The 18040-nt window shown below is 35.6% G+C and overlaps 1 protein-coding gene across 1 annotated transcript; it reads right to left on the minus strand.

Annotated features, from left to right (window-relative positions):
- Positions 1-7834: 7834 nt before the first annotated feature.
- Positions 7835-17986, minus strand: CCDC59 (coiled-coil domain containing 59). Its single transcript, XM_074226525.1, has 4 exons — positions 17841-17986; positions 13822-14041; positions 11008-11107; positions 7835-8184 (listed from the first exon to the last, which is right to left on the minus strand). The coding sequence occupies exons 1-4, from the start codon at positions 17938-17940 to the stop codon at positions 8023-8025; spliced, it is 582 nt and encodes a 193-aa protein (XP_074082626.1). The 5' UTR covers positions 17941-17986; the 3' UTR covers positions 7835-8022.
- Positions 17987-18040: the final 54 nt, after the last annotated feature.

Raw genomic sequence — 18040 nt, forward strand, 5'->3', positions numbered from 1 at the left:
AAATATATTTTAAATAGGTAAATAACAATATCTGTTTTCTTTAAGATTTTGCCAGTAGAATTTCTAAAGACCTGATAACCAATGAGGAAGGCAGTCAAAATTAGAGGTTTGTTCCTTGCTCCACCACCAATGTGCTCCTTAACCCTGAAAAAGTATTTAGTTTCACATTTTCTTTTGTAAACTTTTTGTAAACTTTCCTTTTGTAAACTTAAAATTTCCCTTCAATGGATGTTAGAAGAAATCATAGTAAAATTGTTGTTTGTTTTTCAGTCATGATTTTTGTAAGGATGAAATAACAGAATAAGCATATAACGTACTTTGTAAATCTAGAAATGCTTTTCCGATGTAACATGGCTTTGTTAACATTAGTTACAAACTGTTAAAGAGTTAAAGACAGCAGTTTCAATCCATCATCAAGCACCTACCTTGTTGTCAGATATTACCTAAGTACTGGAGATCCAAAGTAAAAATAACAAAACAAAAAAAACAAAAACAGATCAGCCCCTGACCTGAGAAAGCTTACATTCTATCAGGGAGACACCGTCTACATAGATTAGTTTATATAACATATCCCAAAAATTTTAATGTAGTTCAAAGTTTTATGAGCTTCTAACTGTGCTAAGACTTCTGGAAAATCCTATATAAATGATTGGAAGAGGACCTGATTTTACTGGTGCAGTGATTGCCCAATGAAAAAATTCTTTAAACATATTGTAACAACTCTATAACTTAAAATCTTGGAGAGTTTTTGGCTAAGGGAAGAGAGCAGATCTTAGAAGTTTATTTAAATTTAATTTATTTTATTCTGACCTTAAGAAATAGAACACTTCCATAAGAGATTAGAAAAAAAATGATTGCTTATGAAATGTCAAATGTATTATGTACAACCTGCTACTTCTTTTAAAAATATGATAACTATCATGTAAATATTTTTCCTTCCCCCCCCTCCCTAGAAATGACTCCTATTAGGCACAAATATGTAGATGTGCAAAATCATTTTATACATACTTCTATTTACCAGTTCTTTCTCTGGAAGCACTGTTGGAAGCTTATAAAACTTTAAACTACACTAACTTAGGTATTTATAATCATCAAAATGACTTAGTCTATGCTCTTGGAAGTAAAATGACTTGCCCAGTTTGACAGAAGTAGTTTGTGAAAACACAGAGGCACATTTCTTTACCTCATCTTTGATGAGAGGGAGTAGAACTAAATAATCTCTATGATAACTACTATTTTTAAGTCTATGCCTATGATTCTATGATATCTATCTTCAATATTTGAAGACTATTGAAGAGGAGTTTGATTTTTTTCTTTTTTAACTCCAGAGGGCCGGACCCAACACATGGCAGAAGACTGAATATAAGAATAGCGGGATTCAAATCTGCCCCAAGAAACTCACTTCTTGAGTGACTATGGGCAAATCACTTACTTCTGTCTGACTCTGTTTCTTCATTTGTAAAATGAGGATAATACGCCTCCTTCCTAATGTAGTTATGAGGATTAATGTGATTTGCAAACCTTTAATGCTAGCTATAATTTTTTTATTGTTATTATTATGAAAGATTGGATTGATTGACAATTAATGGGCTCTAGGGAGGTAGTGGGTTCCCTCTCATTAGAGGTTTTCATTCAATGAATGGATGATCATTTGTTAAAAGATATTGTATAGGAGAGTTCCTTAGAGTTTGGATAAGATAGCCCATGAATTCCTTTCCAAAAAGAGATACTAATGACTCTAACCTATTCTCTGTTTAACCAATAATCTAGATTTGGGGAAATGATATAAGGCTACCATTTGAATATATGTGAATATATTACATTGTGTTAGTATTTCATACTCATTTCTTCTTGCTATAGGAACCTAATTAGTCAGAATGTTCATATTTTAAGATGATTGATTTGAATTTTACCATCCAAAGTCATCAGGGAAGATCACAGGTAAATTTGAGTAAGGAGAAACCAACATATAAAAATCTTGCTATCCTTCACAAGCTGGTGTAAAATGATGAATTACCCCCAAAATTGGTTGCTGTTTTTGAATTATTTTCTGTCAAGTCTGACTTTTCCTGACCCTATTTAGAGTTTCTTGGCAAAGACAAAAGAGTGATGTGCTATTTTCTCAGAAATTCAGTGTTGGAAAAAAATGTAACCATCAGATTTGCATAAAGCATCTGGAAGCAGACCACCTCAGTTCATGACCCATGTTTGACATTTCCTGTCCTCGTCATTTTGGATAAATCAGTTAACCTTTGTGGGCCTCGGTTTTCTCAACTGTAAAATGGGGGGGGGGGAGTGGAATAAATGGCCTGTGAGCTCCCTTCCAACTATAGCTCTCTGATCCTTTGATTGCCTACTTTTTGGAACCACACTACAACTTTACAAATCCGTTTTGTTTGTTTTAAAAAATAACATTTTAATGGTGGTGACAAGAGGGAGAGGGTGAAGTAGATGATAAATGGTCAATTCATCAGCTTGACTACATTGAAAACTTTTTTACTCATTTTACTTATGGCTCCCTCCCCATTCACATTACCTCCGTCTTCATCATATTTGGCCCTTTGCCTAATGAAGTGTCTAAGACTATACAGTATTGCAGATGTAATCTCTGTAGAGCAATCCAGTGAGAGATCTTAGTCATTTCACGATGTGCTGTCTTCACGGGCAGAGCCAAATGTTGGCCTTTTGGGCTATTGTGTTAGATTTCAGCATGATTTACCATCCATTCCTCTAAGACTTTCCGGGCGTTAGTTTTACCTCTTAACTCATAGTTCTCTCTTTTTAAAAAAATCTTTTTTTTTGCTCCGTGTTTCAATTGTACAATCTCTCAATTTTTATGCCTTCCAATCATACTGTGAAATTTATTAATTCACATTTAATTTCCTAACATCACTTTCCACTAACATATTTTTAACTTGCTCTGTGATTGGGGTCACAGCCTAGTCAAATTTGCAGGGATTCGGAAAATAAAACTTTATACTGAGTCCAACAGTGTAATACCTATTCCCATTAAGGAAATTCATCAGAATTTCTTGACATAAATCTGCTGTTTTGCCCAATGATTCTCTCATCCTCATTACTGCATATTTGTATAAATTGACTACATATTCTTGTGTGCTTGTGGAGTATATTCCATTTGTAAGTTCAGATTTAGTTGACCTTTTTTTGTAGTTCTTTTGCCCAATATTTATTTGCTTCTTTTTTTATTTTTATAGCACTGTGCTTTTTTTTTTCTTAAACTTTTGAAATTATTAAATGTCTTAATCATTAGGAATGTGCATGTGTGTGTTTGTGCATGTGTGTAGTTTGGAATTTTTAAAGAACTACCATAAATAGACCTTAATATTACTCATTGAGGATATGATTTATATTTTAGTTGTCTTTTAGAAATCAGATTTCATGATTGAAGTATTGAGTAATAATATAACAAAATGTAAACATTTTTTCAAAAATAATTGATTTATACATTTGTGATTGAATTTAGGCATTTTTGAAAATGAAATGCTTTATCTCAATTCTAAGGTATCTCATTTCTTCCAAGCCACTGTTATTTAGAAATCCTAGACTTTATATCAGAGGACAAAATTTAAATGTCTTGGTTGTCTCTTGGTACATGTGTGACCCTATACTTTTGAGACTCAGTTTCAGAATATATAAAATGTGGACAACATATGTCACAGATTTATTAGAATCACATGAGATAATGTGTGTGAAATAATATATGCTTGTGAGCTATTATTATTTCTTCCTCAATTTGACTCCCTTGATTCTGGGAATTTGAGGAAAGAATCCAAAAAAGTTCATGATCACATTTGCTTTAGGACTCTCCTGGAGTCATAAAGTGAATTGGAATTTTTTGGTGATGCCCCAAAGGAATGAGATGAGCCACTTAAGGTGTACGAATGCAGTGAGCTCTCTGGGAGAAACACAACTCCTGCCTTCATTCCCAAACCTCCTTCTCACATCACCATCATAAACATCTGAGATCTGTGATCAAAAACTACCCTCTTCTATCCCTACCTCTTTAATGCCACCTCCCTACTATAGATCTCTATAGCTCTCATTGGCGTAAGTGAGCAGGTTGTTAAATTTTCAGTGAGCATTTATACCTTGAAAATAAGCAAACACTACATAGAAGGGCTCAGTTTATTTTTTTGTTGATTGTCTCAACTTTAGAAAGTGATTGAGAAAACTGTAATGTAGATTAAATTCTAAAATATCCTGCAGACATTGCCTGTGAGTTGGTTGTTAAACACTAATTCAGACTTTTGCTATTTGGTCTGTTTAACTTAATTTTTGGACTGGACATGTGATTTTCTCCAGGTAGTAAGAACAATAATTAATTCATTTTGAATCTCACAAGAACCCAGGGAGGGAGGTACTATTATCACCACCACTTAACAGATAAAGAAATTGAGATAAACAGAAGTCAAGGATCATACAATTTAAGTGGTCTGTGGTTGAATTTGAATTCATGTCTTTCTAATTCCAGCCCTAGTTCTCTATCCACTAATAGCACAGGTCCTAAGGGGGAAATTTCTCTACCAATACAGATCAGTCTTTGCAAATTATTGTCTCAGAAGTTAAGTGACTTGTCCAATCTAGCTTATCTAACCTTATACAAACATTCCTTTATAAAAGACAATATTGTATAGGGTCCTATTGTAAAGAAGCACCAAAAAAGGACTAATTTCACATGTCAAACTATTTTTTAAATATCCACTTATTCTTTACAATGTCACATTACAAAAATAGTTCTGTCAGATTATGACTTTTTTGTTGCACATTATCTTTTAATTCTTAAATGTTTGTTTCAGAAAAAAGGAAACAAAATTCTACATATTTAGACTCCAGGATTGTGAATATAAAGCTGGAAAGGGCCCTCTCATTTTACAGAAAAGCAAAGTTAAGCCCAGAGAATATAACTTATCCAAGAGATACTTAGTGCGAAAATAAAGGATTCCTATCTAGATTATAAATCACATAAATTCATATCTGATTATAAATCCAGAGTTCTTTCCCACTGCGACATTCTATTTCTAGACTACTCCATTCTTTCCCTCCATGTCTGGGCTTATTCTTGAAATGTCCAATGTGCTGTTGAAATTCTTAAAAACTAGCTAATGAAAATAATCTCTCTTCAGATCATACATAGTATTTATTTGCAGCCTTTGAATAAACTTATGTACTATATCATTCTCTATTGATTAAGACATGTGTCAGGTTTCCCCAATAGATTGGAAGGGAGTAAGTCTAACATGATCTTTTTATTTGCTTTTGCCTTGCACACAGTGGGTTGAATGTAGTAAATTAATAAATACTCAACAGTATACTTCAAACATGCATCTCAGACCTGGCTAAGGTTTACAGACTACAGAAAAAAATGAAGGTAGAGCATCCAAGAAAGAAAATGCAAGAGACATACTTCTTTATCTGTGTACACTTGTATCCCCTCCAGACAAATGAAAGGTCCAGGAGGGCAGGGATTATTACATTTGTCCTTGTTCTCCCAACACTAATCAGTGGAGGAATAGAAAATTGAATTTGGAGCCAAAGACAAGAGCTCCAGACTTGCCTCTGACACTTATTATATCCTAGGTAATTTTCTTGGATCATAAATTGCAGACAAGGTTATGAGCCATATTTTTAAAGGTTTCCTCACAAGGAGTTCCCTTTTCCAGGGAAATCTAGATTTTTGGAATGCTCCCCAGTTTGGCTCCCCCTCACCAGTTTTAGTTTGCTGTGGGTAGAGCACAGACCTGGAACCAAATGCCTCTTCCTGAGTTCAGATCTCAGACATTTACTAGTCGAGTGACCTTGAAGAAGTCACTTCAACCTGTTTACCTGTTACTTCATCTGGAGAAGCAAGGGACAAACCGCTCCAGTATCTTAGCCAAGAAAACCCCAAATGGAGTCAAAAATTATAGTATTAGATGAACCAATGAGAATAAGTGAAGATGCTACTGTTCTCCCTTGGTTGTGGTAATTGTCAGACTTGTGACTTTTGGTGAACTCAAGATGGCAGGATGGCAAAATTGGAGTCAGCGGTAGTTTTGTTAAATAGCAGATGAAAAGTAGCCTTTGTTGCATTAAGAAGATAGATTTGAGTATTTATGTGTCCTGGAATTGAAATTTTTAGCTGCCCCACAATACTACATATGAATAGTTTCCTGAGGCTGATCTGAAGACTGCAAAAGATTGGAACCAAAGCTCCTGTACCAAAGATGAGAAATGCTCAGGTGGCCTAAAAAGCTTATCTCTTTACTTCAGGTACATGACTGATTAGTTTTCCCCTACTACTACTAAACTTCTCCATGTACAGAGATTTTAGATTGGCTAGTTTTTTGAGCTAATGTCATCTTAAGTTAATCAAAGTTTATTTCTAAAATGGGCACTAAATGATTTCAATGTTTTTATGCTTTAATTAGTGATCTGTTAATTTAGAGTTTTTAAAGAACACCTGAGTTTATAATAATTCAGCAGAAACTGGTTAGGAGGCTCTTTAGAATTTTGGTAAAAGATTCAGCTAACCTAGGAAGAATGGAAAAAGTCATTCGCTTAAAATTCATTGACTTTTTTTCTCCCCTACTCTACGTGAGATGTGAAAATCATTTTAGCATCACAAATTAATCATGTACACAAATATACAAAACCTAACTTACAGAAATACATTTAACAAAAATAAATATTGAAGTTAGTAGTTGATGTGCAGCTTTTAGCATCTCAAAAATATATTAGCACTATGGATGGTTACTTTAGAATAAGTTTTGGAGAATACTAAATATAGAGTAAAATAATTTTCAATTTAATTTCAATTATAAACTAATCTTTTTTAAAAAGAAACCATCTTCTAAAGAATGCAATAATGTAAATCTTTGCAGACCAAGCGTCAAATTTTCTCTGGAGTATTGTGGCAGTGAAATGAACAGTATCCTAGCAACCCCTAAAAAAAAACAAGCTATCTAAAAGTGCCTGGGGAAAGGTTGCAGGGGCCTGTAGAAGGGGATACACAGTTCAAGGAAGGGAAGGAAGAGAAAGAGTGTTTTGTTCTAGAAGAATTTGATGGGTATGATTAAGTTTTCTCAAGAGCAGGATTTATCACCTGTAAGTTATTAACTAGAACCATCATGAATAAAAAACTAAAAGATGATAATAATAGTGACTGTGCCTGATTTCTTTTTTAAGACTTTAATGATCACTTATAATACTTATTACATTCTAAGTTCTATTTACCCTACTTATAAATTTTGTCATTCAAGTCAGTTTTTGTCCAATTTAGCTCCTGCCTATTTAATAATGGGAAAAAAGGAAAATAAAAATTAAGATTACTGTTTGAACTTTTTTTTTTGTGAAATGCTGAAACTATTTCAAATGCTTCTATGAATGCTGGCAAGTATATAAATCCAACATTTTTATAGCTGGATCCAGCCTAATACAGTATCCACATTAGTAAACATTACTCTAGTCAGGGAAAACAACCCTTCTGTAATTTGCAAGTTCTGGATGAAAGCTTTCAATAGAAGGGGGGGGGCAGGAGAGAGGGGAAATTGATATAAATACTGCTAATGATGATTTCTTTGCATATAGCATTTAATTAAAACAGATACTATTAAAAAACACTTTTAAAACAACAGTTTTTAATACCAGAAAGAATTATAACTGCCTAAATATTTTATTAGGAGTTAAATACCCCAAAGCTGTTTTTTTTTAAATAAAACAACTTAGTTTTGCCTATTAAAGTTCTCATTTAGACAAAAATATAGCTTAAGCAATTCATCTAAATGGAATGTTTTAATTTAATAGATCAATCTTCTTTAAGAAGTAACCACTAAACAATTAAAAACCCATTTATTTATAGCATTTAAAAATGTTTTCTGCAAAAAATAAAAACACCTCCAATATGCTTGAATTGGCCTGTTGTTCCAATAAGCACAGAATTAGGAATAGCAAAGAAGTACGTTAGCTGATTCAAAAGAATCCAGGCAATATAAAATACATTTTAATATACATCAAAGTAAGTGTTTATGTTTTCTCTTGTATTTTCTTTAGAAGATACTCCATTTGTAAGTTCAGATTTGGTTGGCCTTTTTTAGTTCTTTTGCTCAATATTTTATACGCTTCCATTTTCTTTTTTTTGTAGAGCTGTTGTGCTTCTTCTCTTTCTTTCTTTCTTTTCTCAAACGCCTAAAATTACAAATATATTAATCATTAGTATCATGTTTATGAACAGTTTGGAATTTTAAAAGAATTACCATAAAAAGACCTTAACATTTCTCACTGAGGATATGATTTCTATCTTAGTTGACTTTTAGGAATCGGATTTCATGATCAAAATACTGAAAAATAATATAGTAAAATATAAACTTGAAACCAAAAGATTAAGGTTAAAAGTCTCAGGTATCTCTTTGTACTGGTATGACCCTGTGTTGAGTCTCATTTCAGTAAATGAAAAATCTGGATAATGCCTGCCCAGCATATTCCAGAGTTGGGGGAATTACATGAGATAGTAGATGTGAAATAATATATTTGTGAACTATTATCATTATTTCTTTATTAGGCTCTCTGTATTACAATCCTGAAAGAACAGACTGTCTAAGATTCTACTGGCAAGAACCTTCAAGCTCACTTAATATAATACAGAACATCCTCCAGTGACTGGAATGATTCTAAACAGCCCTGATGGGACCCTGGGTTCCTGAAGACTGAGCCAATGAAACACAAACTACAAATCATTTGGAGACTACATGTCTGTTGTCTAAGAAATCAGCCTAAACCTAGCACTAAGATGCTTAAAATGTGATGAATTTTGTGCTTACAGAAGCCCTCAAAGGCTATATTTATGAAGTTGCAAAGAGATTGCAACCTGCATGAGCAGCAGGGATCACCCACACTGAAACTCTGAAATAAGTTGTTACTTGAAGACTTATGAAAAGTGAAAATTTGGCTTTTAAATCTTTCTTAATGTTAATCTTGTTTATTTTGATTTTCTGAAATAATGAATCTTAAAAATAATGAGACAATGCCCTCTCCTCAGGTTATACTGGCTTGCCCAGAACTCATCCCAGTAGCTGACTGCTAACTTTGCTTGGATGAGATGTGGCTTATCAATTCCCTATTCCCTTGGGTGAACTGGAGGAAAACAAGGATAACCCAGGCCTTCCCTTCTGCCTTTCCTCTACACCTTGTAGAATTCTGGCACTGTCACCAGACTTAGCCCTGGAGACCTTGCTATATACCCTAACCACCACCTTAATACTTGTGGACCTTTTCCTTCCTCCTGTGGCTGGACTTTCTCTCCTATATTCTCTTCCTCATTTAAGGTGAAAACTCCTGGACAGCCCTTACTGTCTCACTTTCTCTACTAGCATCTCCAGGCTTAGCACTTAGTACATAGCAAGTATTTTCCATAAACATTTTAAATTCCTTCTTGCTAATAAATACCCAATGTATTTATGAAGGTGACTTAATAATTTCATGATCAGACAAAGAAACAAAATCCTTTCAATATATTTATGTTTAATTGTAATGGCATCCTATACAAAAAGAAAATTCATTTAAAAAATCATATTATCCCAAGATTTTAAAATATAATGGATCACAGTATATTTTTTTAGCAGTCTTAATGCTAATAGTTCTCTTCTTAGAGGAAACAAATCTATTTCTATTTCCACAATATATGGTAAGATATGATAAACACACAGGGTTAACTATTATGCAAAATAAAATCTCACACGGATGAGACTTACTTTGTCCTAGTTTGTAAATAAACCTAGCAAAGTAGATACACAGAGACACATTTTATAGCCGTGGACTGCCCACAAAGTCAAAAGAAACATAATATGCTTGCCTTCAATTTGGAACCTTCATCGAAACTTTTAATAGTCCAGATTTTATCACTGATGATGCTAGTAACTTTCACTTTATCACTCTGAAATGCTGAATTCCAAGCAAATAGGTCAACATATAATTAATAGGAAAGATTCTTGTTCCAGATAAGTGAAATGAAAAAGGAATATAAAAGTATTTATAGTGGAAAAATTCATTTACTTCATCTGGTGTCCTATTTCAGAATATGATTAATATCATGTGGTTAGAGAAAAAAAAGCTTAATATAACCAATTATGCAAGTTTCATTAGCTCCACAGAGAAATACTATTTCACCAATCAAACATCAGTTTATAGACTATTAAGAAAAGTAGTCATTTTGTCAAATACAAATTTTTAAACATATAAATTATCATTCCTCATTGGCATGTAATAAAGTTTAAAAGGCTTATAATGTTACTAAATCAAAACAAAATTAAATTATAGAATGTTATTAAATGAAGAGATGTTAAAGAACATTTTTTTCCATAACTTCATTTGAGATGAAGAAAGCAAGGCTTAGAGAGATTAAACTGCAGAGCAAATTATCATTGGTAATATCATTCACTATTATATTTGGCATTGTCTTAAAGGAGGCTGTAATACTTTTTTGAGGTAGTATGACACTAGGACTCTGAAGTATTCAAAACAAGGACATTGTTTTGGCTTTAACAAGATCATCCTTTTTGTGCTTGTATTTTTTACTGACTAACAATTTTAGTTTATGCCTCCTCTTGCTAAATTAGAAATAAATTTTTTAAATGGCCATAACTAGAATAAATAATTATTTTAAAAACTTCAACTTATAATAGTACCTCAATGTAAAGCAAAAATGACTGTAGGAAAGATTGTTTTTTCTTGGTAGTTAAACTGAATTTGGTTTCTCATTAGTTCTAAGAGTTGACCCCTAAGGTTCTCTAGATTAATGGATTAGATTTAGAGCTCAAAGGATCTTACAAGTTACGAGACTTTATTTCCTTAATTTATTAAAAGGCAAATAATTTAATGCATTGTAAATAGTTGTAGATAAATAACATCTTGAATGAAATGCCAAGTTCATAATGTAACTATGAAAATTTTTAACTACACATTATGATACATAATTTTAAGGGAAAAAATATTCATATATTTAATTTTTTTTACCTGTTTCTTAGCAGCACGTTTAGCTTGTACCCGTTCATACTCTTCTTTTGCCTTTTGGCTTGATGTTTTTTTCTTACTTCGTTTTGGAGTGGCAATTGGACTATAAAAGATCAAATAATAAAAAAAATTAGGAAAGTCAAAAATCACAGATATTCATTAAATAGCAATAGCTCAAATGTCACTAACAAAAGTTACAATTATAAAATATTACTCACAAATACATTTTATGACTCTCAAGGACAAAAATAACTAAATCTAGCTAGTAACAAACTGGTAGGCAGATAGAGTCCCACTCTATATTAAAACTAGGGACAGTTCTAAAAGTTTGACATCATACAGTAAGCTGGTACAGTAGATATATAGCACCAGCCCTGGAGTCAGGAGAACCTGAGTTCAAATCAGGCTTCAGTGATCTTGGGCAATCTCTCAACCCCATTGCTTTGCAACCCGCCCCCTCCAAGGAAGTATTTTACTACTTAATAGGTAGTAAATTTCTACCCAGGTGTTACCATGAAGAAATGCTACAGGCCGAAAACAAATTCAAGAAGGGTTTAAATATGTCAGACCATAGATCAAAGGAGTGTTATTAAGAATGCCTTTTTAAGATATAATAGGAGAATTGATATAATAGAAGACAATATTTGTGCCAGTGTTAGAAGAATATTGCCAGAGAGAAAAATCACATGATCTTGTAGGACTGAGGCTATCCAATAACCCTTCCATCTTACCGGAATTCCATGACTACACAACTTTCAGGGATCCCTTCCTTCTTTGGATTCCTCTACTACTTGTAATTTGTATCAAACCATTTAGATCTTGCTGAGTGCAGCTTGGACCCTATCATGTGTCCTAGTCTTGTCTCCTTAACTAGACTGAGTTTCTAGAGGTCTGAATGATGCCAGTTCTTTCTTCTTCATGCCAAGTGAAGTCCTGGGCACGGGTAAGAACTGTTAACAGAAGTTTACAAAACCCCTCCCTCCTCAATAATGTCTTTTTTTTAAAACTTACTCACTCTAATTTTGTTTTGTTAAGCAAAGGTAAAGATCAGACCAGCCCTTTCTCCAAATGATCATCAATTCTGAATTGGGACCAGTCTATCTTTTGTCTTTGCTAAAATTCCTCTGTCTCAGAGGCATGTAGTTCAATCAGAAACCAAAGAATTTCCCCACATTTCCAACAAGGAACAGTCTTTGCTTGACAACATCCAAGAAAGTTTAATCTACTTCCTTTGTTTTGTTTGTTTGGTTTTTTTTTTTAGGTTTTTGCAAGGCAAATGGGGTTAAGTGGCTTGCCCAAGGCCACACAGCTAGGTAATTATTAAATGTCTGAGACAGGATTTGAACCCAGGTACTCCTGACTCCAGGGCCTGTGCTTTATCCACTGCGCCACCTAGCTGCCCTTTAATCTACTTTCTAAAGAATTTTTTTCTATTTCTGAATAGCTCAAGTTTTTCTTTAAAAAAAAAACACAAATCTTCCTCTTTGCACTTTCTACCATTGTACCTTTTTCTGCCTTCTAAGGCTAAACAGGAAAAGTGTAATTTACCTCCCCATCCTAGTCCTTTAACTGCTAGAAGGCAACTTTTATTCTTAAAACTTGAGTCTTTTCTTCCTCAGGATAATAAACATACTTCCTTCACCTGATTCTTGGCATGAACCGACACCCTTCATCATCCTTTTTACACCACAGCTCAGGGTCTTTCCCAAAATGTTTTGTTCAGAACTGCCCACCATTCTCCAGGTGTGGCATCACTAAGGCAGACAACAGCAGAACCTCACTTTTGGATGTGAAGCCTGGAATCACCGTCTCTCGTCCTATCACACAAGTGACTCATTTTGATTTTTCAGTCTATCATTGAGTCGCAAAGGTCTATACTTAACAAATGGCTGTTCCCTTCATTTGAAATTCTTTTTCTTTCTCCCCTCTTAGTTACTGAAATTTTTTTTTCTAGTTTTTGCAAGGCAATGGGATTAAGTGACTTGCCCAAGGTCACAGAACTTGATAAGTGTCTGAGGTTGGATCTGGTCCTCCTGACTTCAGGGCCAGTGCTCCATCCATTGCGACACTTAGCTGCCCTACTTGCTGAAATTCTGAGCAACCTCCAAGTTCCAATTCAAACACTGCCACCTCAATGATACTTCTTTAGCTAGCTAGAAATGACTTCTATTTCTATGATCAGGTCACATTTTTACCTTTTTTATTCAACATATCATGCTTAATTTTTAAATTTTAGTTAATCCCACTTGTGGTACCTTCCAAAGAATGTTTTTCTCACTTATTTCACATTTCCCCATGCCTTAGCACTGTTCATCAGAGAGTGGCTTTATAGTTATAGTTATATAAATATAGAGAGAGTTGTAGTATGCATTACTATTTTTTTAAATAGCAATTATGGGTATATGAGGAAAATGAAAAAATCTTAAAACTGAGGTTGTATAGATCTAGACTATTCTTTTCACTTATATCATGAAATTCAGAGTCACATAACTATAAGCTGTAAGGAACCTTAGAGATTTAGACGTATTTTGTCATTTTACATATAAAGAATCTGAGTTTCAGAACAGTTTAAGACTTTCCCAGATCATAAGCTTACATCATAGGAAGACCTGAACCTAAGTAGTTTTTAATCCCAGTCCAGTACTTTTTCCTCTAAGCCATTCTATCTCCTATTCATTTAAATATGCTAAAACTACGCTTTCATTTAATTACATGAAATTTTAACTCCCAGTTAAAAAAGTAAAATTCCTTATATCTCGCTATCGAAATATGGGTTTAATTTCCAGTATTTAAACAAGAGAAAGAGAGAAAACATACTTCACTGTTGAGCTACATTCTTCTTCTGGCAAATGTTGTTTTTCTTTTGTATGTCGTCTCCTGAGCATTTCTTCTTTAGCTAAATACAGATGTTTTAAATGCTCTGGATATCGTTCTGTAAACTGAGATTCTTGTGAAATTTGTGCCTTTTTTTCTTTCCTTAGCAATTTCTTGTATTCTTGTTGAATTTTTTGCTTTCTCTGAAATGCAAATCCTTGTCCTACATTGAAAAAAATAAGACCATCAAGTTAATGTAAATAAGGGGAAAATAGATGTTAGTTATCTATGACTAATATTTAAATCAAATAAAAAATGATTAATTAAGCATAACTTTCATAACTAGTCATCACAATATACAAGTTTTATATAGTATTAACTTTAGAAAGGCATAATAAAAAACAATAGCAAGATGTCATGCTCTTTAAGCTATTTGTCTTATCTGTTAGACAAAAAAGAAATTAGCTTAGCATTTTTCTGAGTATATCTGCATCTAGGGAACTGAACGAAGGAAATGAGACAAGTTTAATATTTACATTATTTTACTATATTAGGGAATCAAAAAAAAAATCCTCTTTGCATGCACAGACCTCAACTGAGTCCTAGGATATTAAGATGATAAGACTTTGAAGCTAAGAGAATTAATAGAACAGTCAGATCAACTCCTTCATTTTAAAGAAAAAACTGTGGCTGTGAGAGATTAAGTGACCTTTCCAAGTTCACTCAGAAGCAAGGATTTGGTGGGTTGACACTAAATGCAATGATCTGTCCACTAGCAATAACTACCTTCATTTATAAATGATTCAAATGTGGAAGAAAAAATCATCAAATTGAATCTCCTCCAAAGGTATTTTTTTTGAAATTAATTATTCCAGCTACATGTAAGGATAATTTTCAATAATCATTTTTTTTGGTAAGATTTTTCCCCCCCTTTCTCAAAGGCTCTCTCTCCTCAAAAGCTTTAGCAAATATTTGAAAATGGCTTCAGATCTGATGCATGAACCTAACAAGAATTGATGATGTTCCCAAAGATAACCATGTGAGACAGAAAGGGTTCATCTGGACCATATTTCTTCAGTTTTTTAAAATATAAAAAAAGTGCTCCCCCCCCCCCAATTCTAGGAAGCAGGATCTACAGAGAAGGTTCCACGTTGAGAAGCAAGAGACAGCAGGAAGGAGTGAGAAAATGAAGATGCCTGGATTTCAAGGTAGAGAATCTGGTTCTGAATACCAACTCTTCTACTCCCAGTTAACTTGTGTTTTAAGTTTCCTCACGTGAAAAGTATATTTATAAGTGTAAAATGATTCTGGTGTTTCCCACTTTAGCATCTCCATTTAATTCCACAAAACCTAGCTGAATGCCTACTTCAAAATGTAAATAGAAAATTACTTCATATCAATGGGCTTAGGAAGACCCAGGATGCAAAAGTGTTCATGCTTAAAACTGCTCTCTTTTTTCAACTTGTCACCCAGTCTAAATGTTTCATTTCCTCCATAAAAGCCCATTTCAGGCAGTTAAATGCTGAAGTAGGTAGAGTGTTGGTTTTGAGGTCAGGACCTGAATTCAAATACAGCCTCAGACATTTACTAGCTGTGTGACCTTGGGCAAGTCACTTAACCCTGGTTGTCTTGCATCCTGACCTATCTCCAGTCGTCCTGATTCCTATCTGAGGAGAAAGTGAGGCTGGTGACTTAGCACAGTACAGCCTTACTCTAATCTAATTCATGGGCTTGTCAGGGTATCATCTCCCTGGTGTCAGGGTCTTCTTTAAAAAGGATAAACATCATCATCATCATTATTGTTAAAATCATCATCATTACCATCACCATCATTATTACTATTGTCACAATTCCATTTTACAACTAAGAAAACTAGACAGAGGTTAGTCACTTGTCTGGGGTCACAAAACTCCTAAATATCAGAAACTAGATTTGAACTTGGGTCCTCCTGAATCCAGACCCTGTGCTCCAGTTCTTGCACCACTTAGCAGCCCCTGTAGAATCTAAAAGGTGATTTCCATGGCTAGTTCTGGAGGGTAACGTTGACTTTGCTGGAATGACTTCAGGAGAGCTGAAATGGGCATATAGTACTTTGTACATCCTCACTTCCAAGCTATTTTTCTTAAAATGAATACTTGTCATGTGCTTGTCCTGGCATCACTTCCCTGATGTTGTGGCTTCGAAAATGAAGGACAAACTTTATTATTATTAAATAACAACACTTCTAGGTAATATTAAGGCCTTTAGATATAGTTTGGGAAAAGAAAACTCATTCTCAAACTTCCTCTATACCACTGTCTCTTTTATTTTTACAGCTTTTTTGCAAGGCAGTGGTGTTAAGTGGCTTGCCCAAGGCCACACAACTAAGTAATTATTAAGTGTCTGAGACCGGATTTGAATTCAGGTACTGGGTATTCCTGATTGCAGGGCTGGTGCTCTATCTACTGCAACACCTAGCTGGCCCTTTTTAGTAAAAATATACATACATACATACATACATACATACATATATATGTAGTTCTATTATCACTCTCTCTGATATGTATGAATGTATATCAGGGAGAGTGATAATAGAACTCTCTCTCTGTGTATATATATTAAGATTTTGCAAGGCAATGGGGTTAAGTGGCTTGCCCAAGGCCACACAGCTAGGTAATGATTAAGTGTGTGAGACTAGATTCGAACTCAGATACTGGGTACTCCTGATTGCAGGGCTGGTGCTCTATCTATTGCAACACCTAGCTGCCCCTTTTTAATAAAAATATACATACATACATACATATATATATATGTATGTATGTAGTTCTATTACACTCTCCCTGATATGTATAATGCATACAGCAAGGAGAGTGATAATAGAACTCTCTCTCTCTCTCTCTGTATATATATATTAGGATTTTGCAAGGCAATGGGGTTAAGTGGCTTACCCAAGGCCACATGGGTAGGTCAAAGTATCTGAGACTGGATTTGAACTCAGGTACTGGGTACTCCTGATTGCAGGGCTGGTGCTCTATCTATTGCAACACCTAGCTGCCCCTTTTTAGTAAAACTATACATACATATATACATATATATGTACATATATGTAGTTCTATTATCATTCTCCCTGATATATATATATATATATATAATGTATACAGCAGGGAGAGTGATAATAGAACTCTCTCTCTCTCTTTGTGTATATATAGATATAGATTTTATATATAGTAGGATTTTGCAAGGCAATGGGGTGAAGTGGCTTGCCCAAGGCCACACAGCTAGGTCATGATTAAGTGTCTGAGGCCGGATTTGAACCCAGGTCCTCCTGACTCCAGGGCCGGTGCTCCATCCACCGGCCACCTAGCCACCCCCTATACCAGTAATGTCAAACAAATAAAAAGGGCCTAGAACACTAAATATTAACATGCTCTATTGTGTTTTCACTTATTTTGTTAAATATTTCCCAACAGTAAATACCACAATTTCACACGTTAATTTTATCAGCATCCTATTACCAACAGCAGACTGGCACGGTGCCAATGCCCCCTCGCTGGGAAAGGCAGGACAGGAGGGCTGTTTATAAACAAGTAAATAAGGTGCCGCAGGCCTTGTGTCCCTCCCTCCAGGCGCAGTTCTGACAGGGGTCGGGGTTCAGGGAAGGATCGACGCCTATATAAGCATTGATTAAGCACCAGCTGTGCACCCCGAGGGGCGGGGGGGGGGCCGAGCTCGGGCCTGAGGTCACTTTCCCTGGGCCCGTCGCCCAACCCTGTTTGCCTCAGTTTCCCCCTCCGTAAAAGGACCTGAAGGAGGACACGGTCCATGATTCCGGTGTGTTTGTCAAGAACGCCCCGCGGGGCCGGAGTCGGGCGTCCCTGGGCTCAGGGCCGGCCGGGCCCTTCGTGACGCCCCGCCGCGCGGCCCTGGCCGAGCCACTCGGCCCCGCGCCTTCCACAACATAAGGAAATGAAGTAAAAAAAAGCCCAATGGGGTGAGGAGCCGGCCAGGACGGGGCGCGGGCCGCCGGCCCCGGGGTCGCTCACCCTCGCGGACGCTGCCGGAGAACGCTCGCCGCGAGCTCGGCCGCCATGGCCGCCGCTTGCTGGGCCCGGCCGTTCCCGCCCGCTCCGCCGCCGGCGCCATGCTCCCGCGCTTCCGGCCGCCGCGGCGTCGCGGACCGAGCGCGTCATCAGGCGGCGTCGCGGGCCGAGCGCGTCATCAGGCGGCGGCAGTCCGGCCCCCG

The sequence above is a fragment of the Macrotis lagotis genome, chromosome 2, assembly GCF_037893015.1.
Source record: "Macrotis lagotis isolate mMagLag1 chromosome 2, bilby.v1.9.chrom.fasta, whole genome shotgun sequence".
In the NCBI taxonomy this organism is placed as follows: Eukaryota; Metazoa; Chordata; class Mammalia; order Peramelemorphia; family Peramelidae; genus Macrotis; species Macrotis lagotis.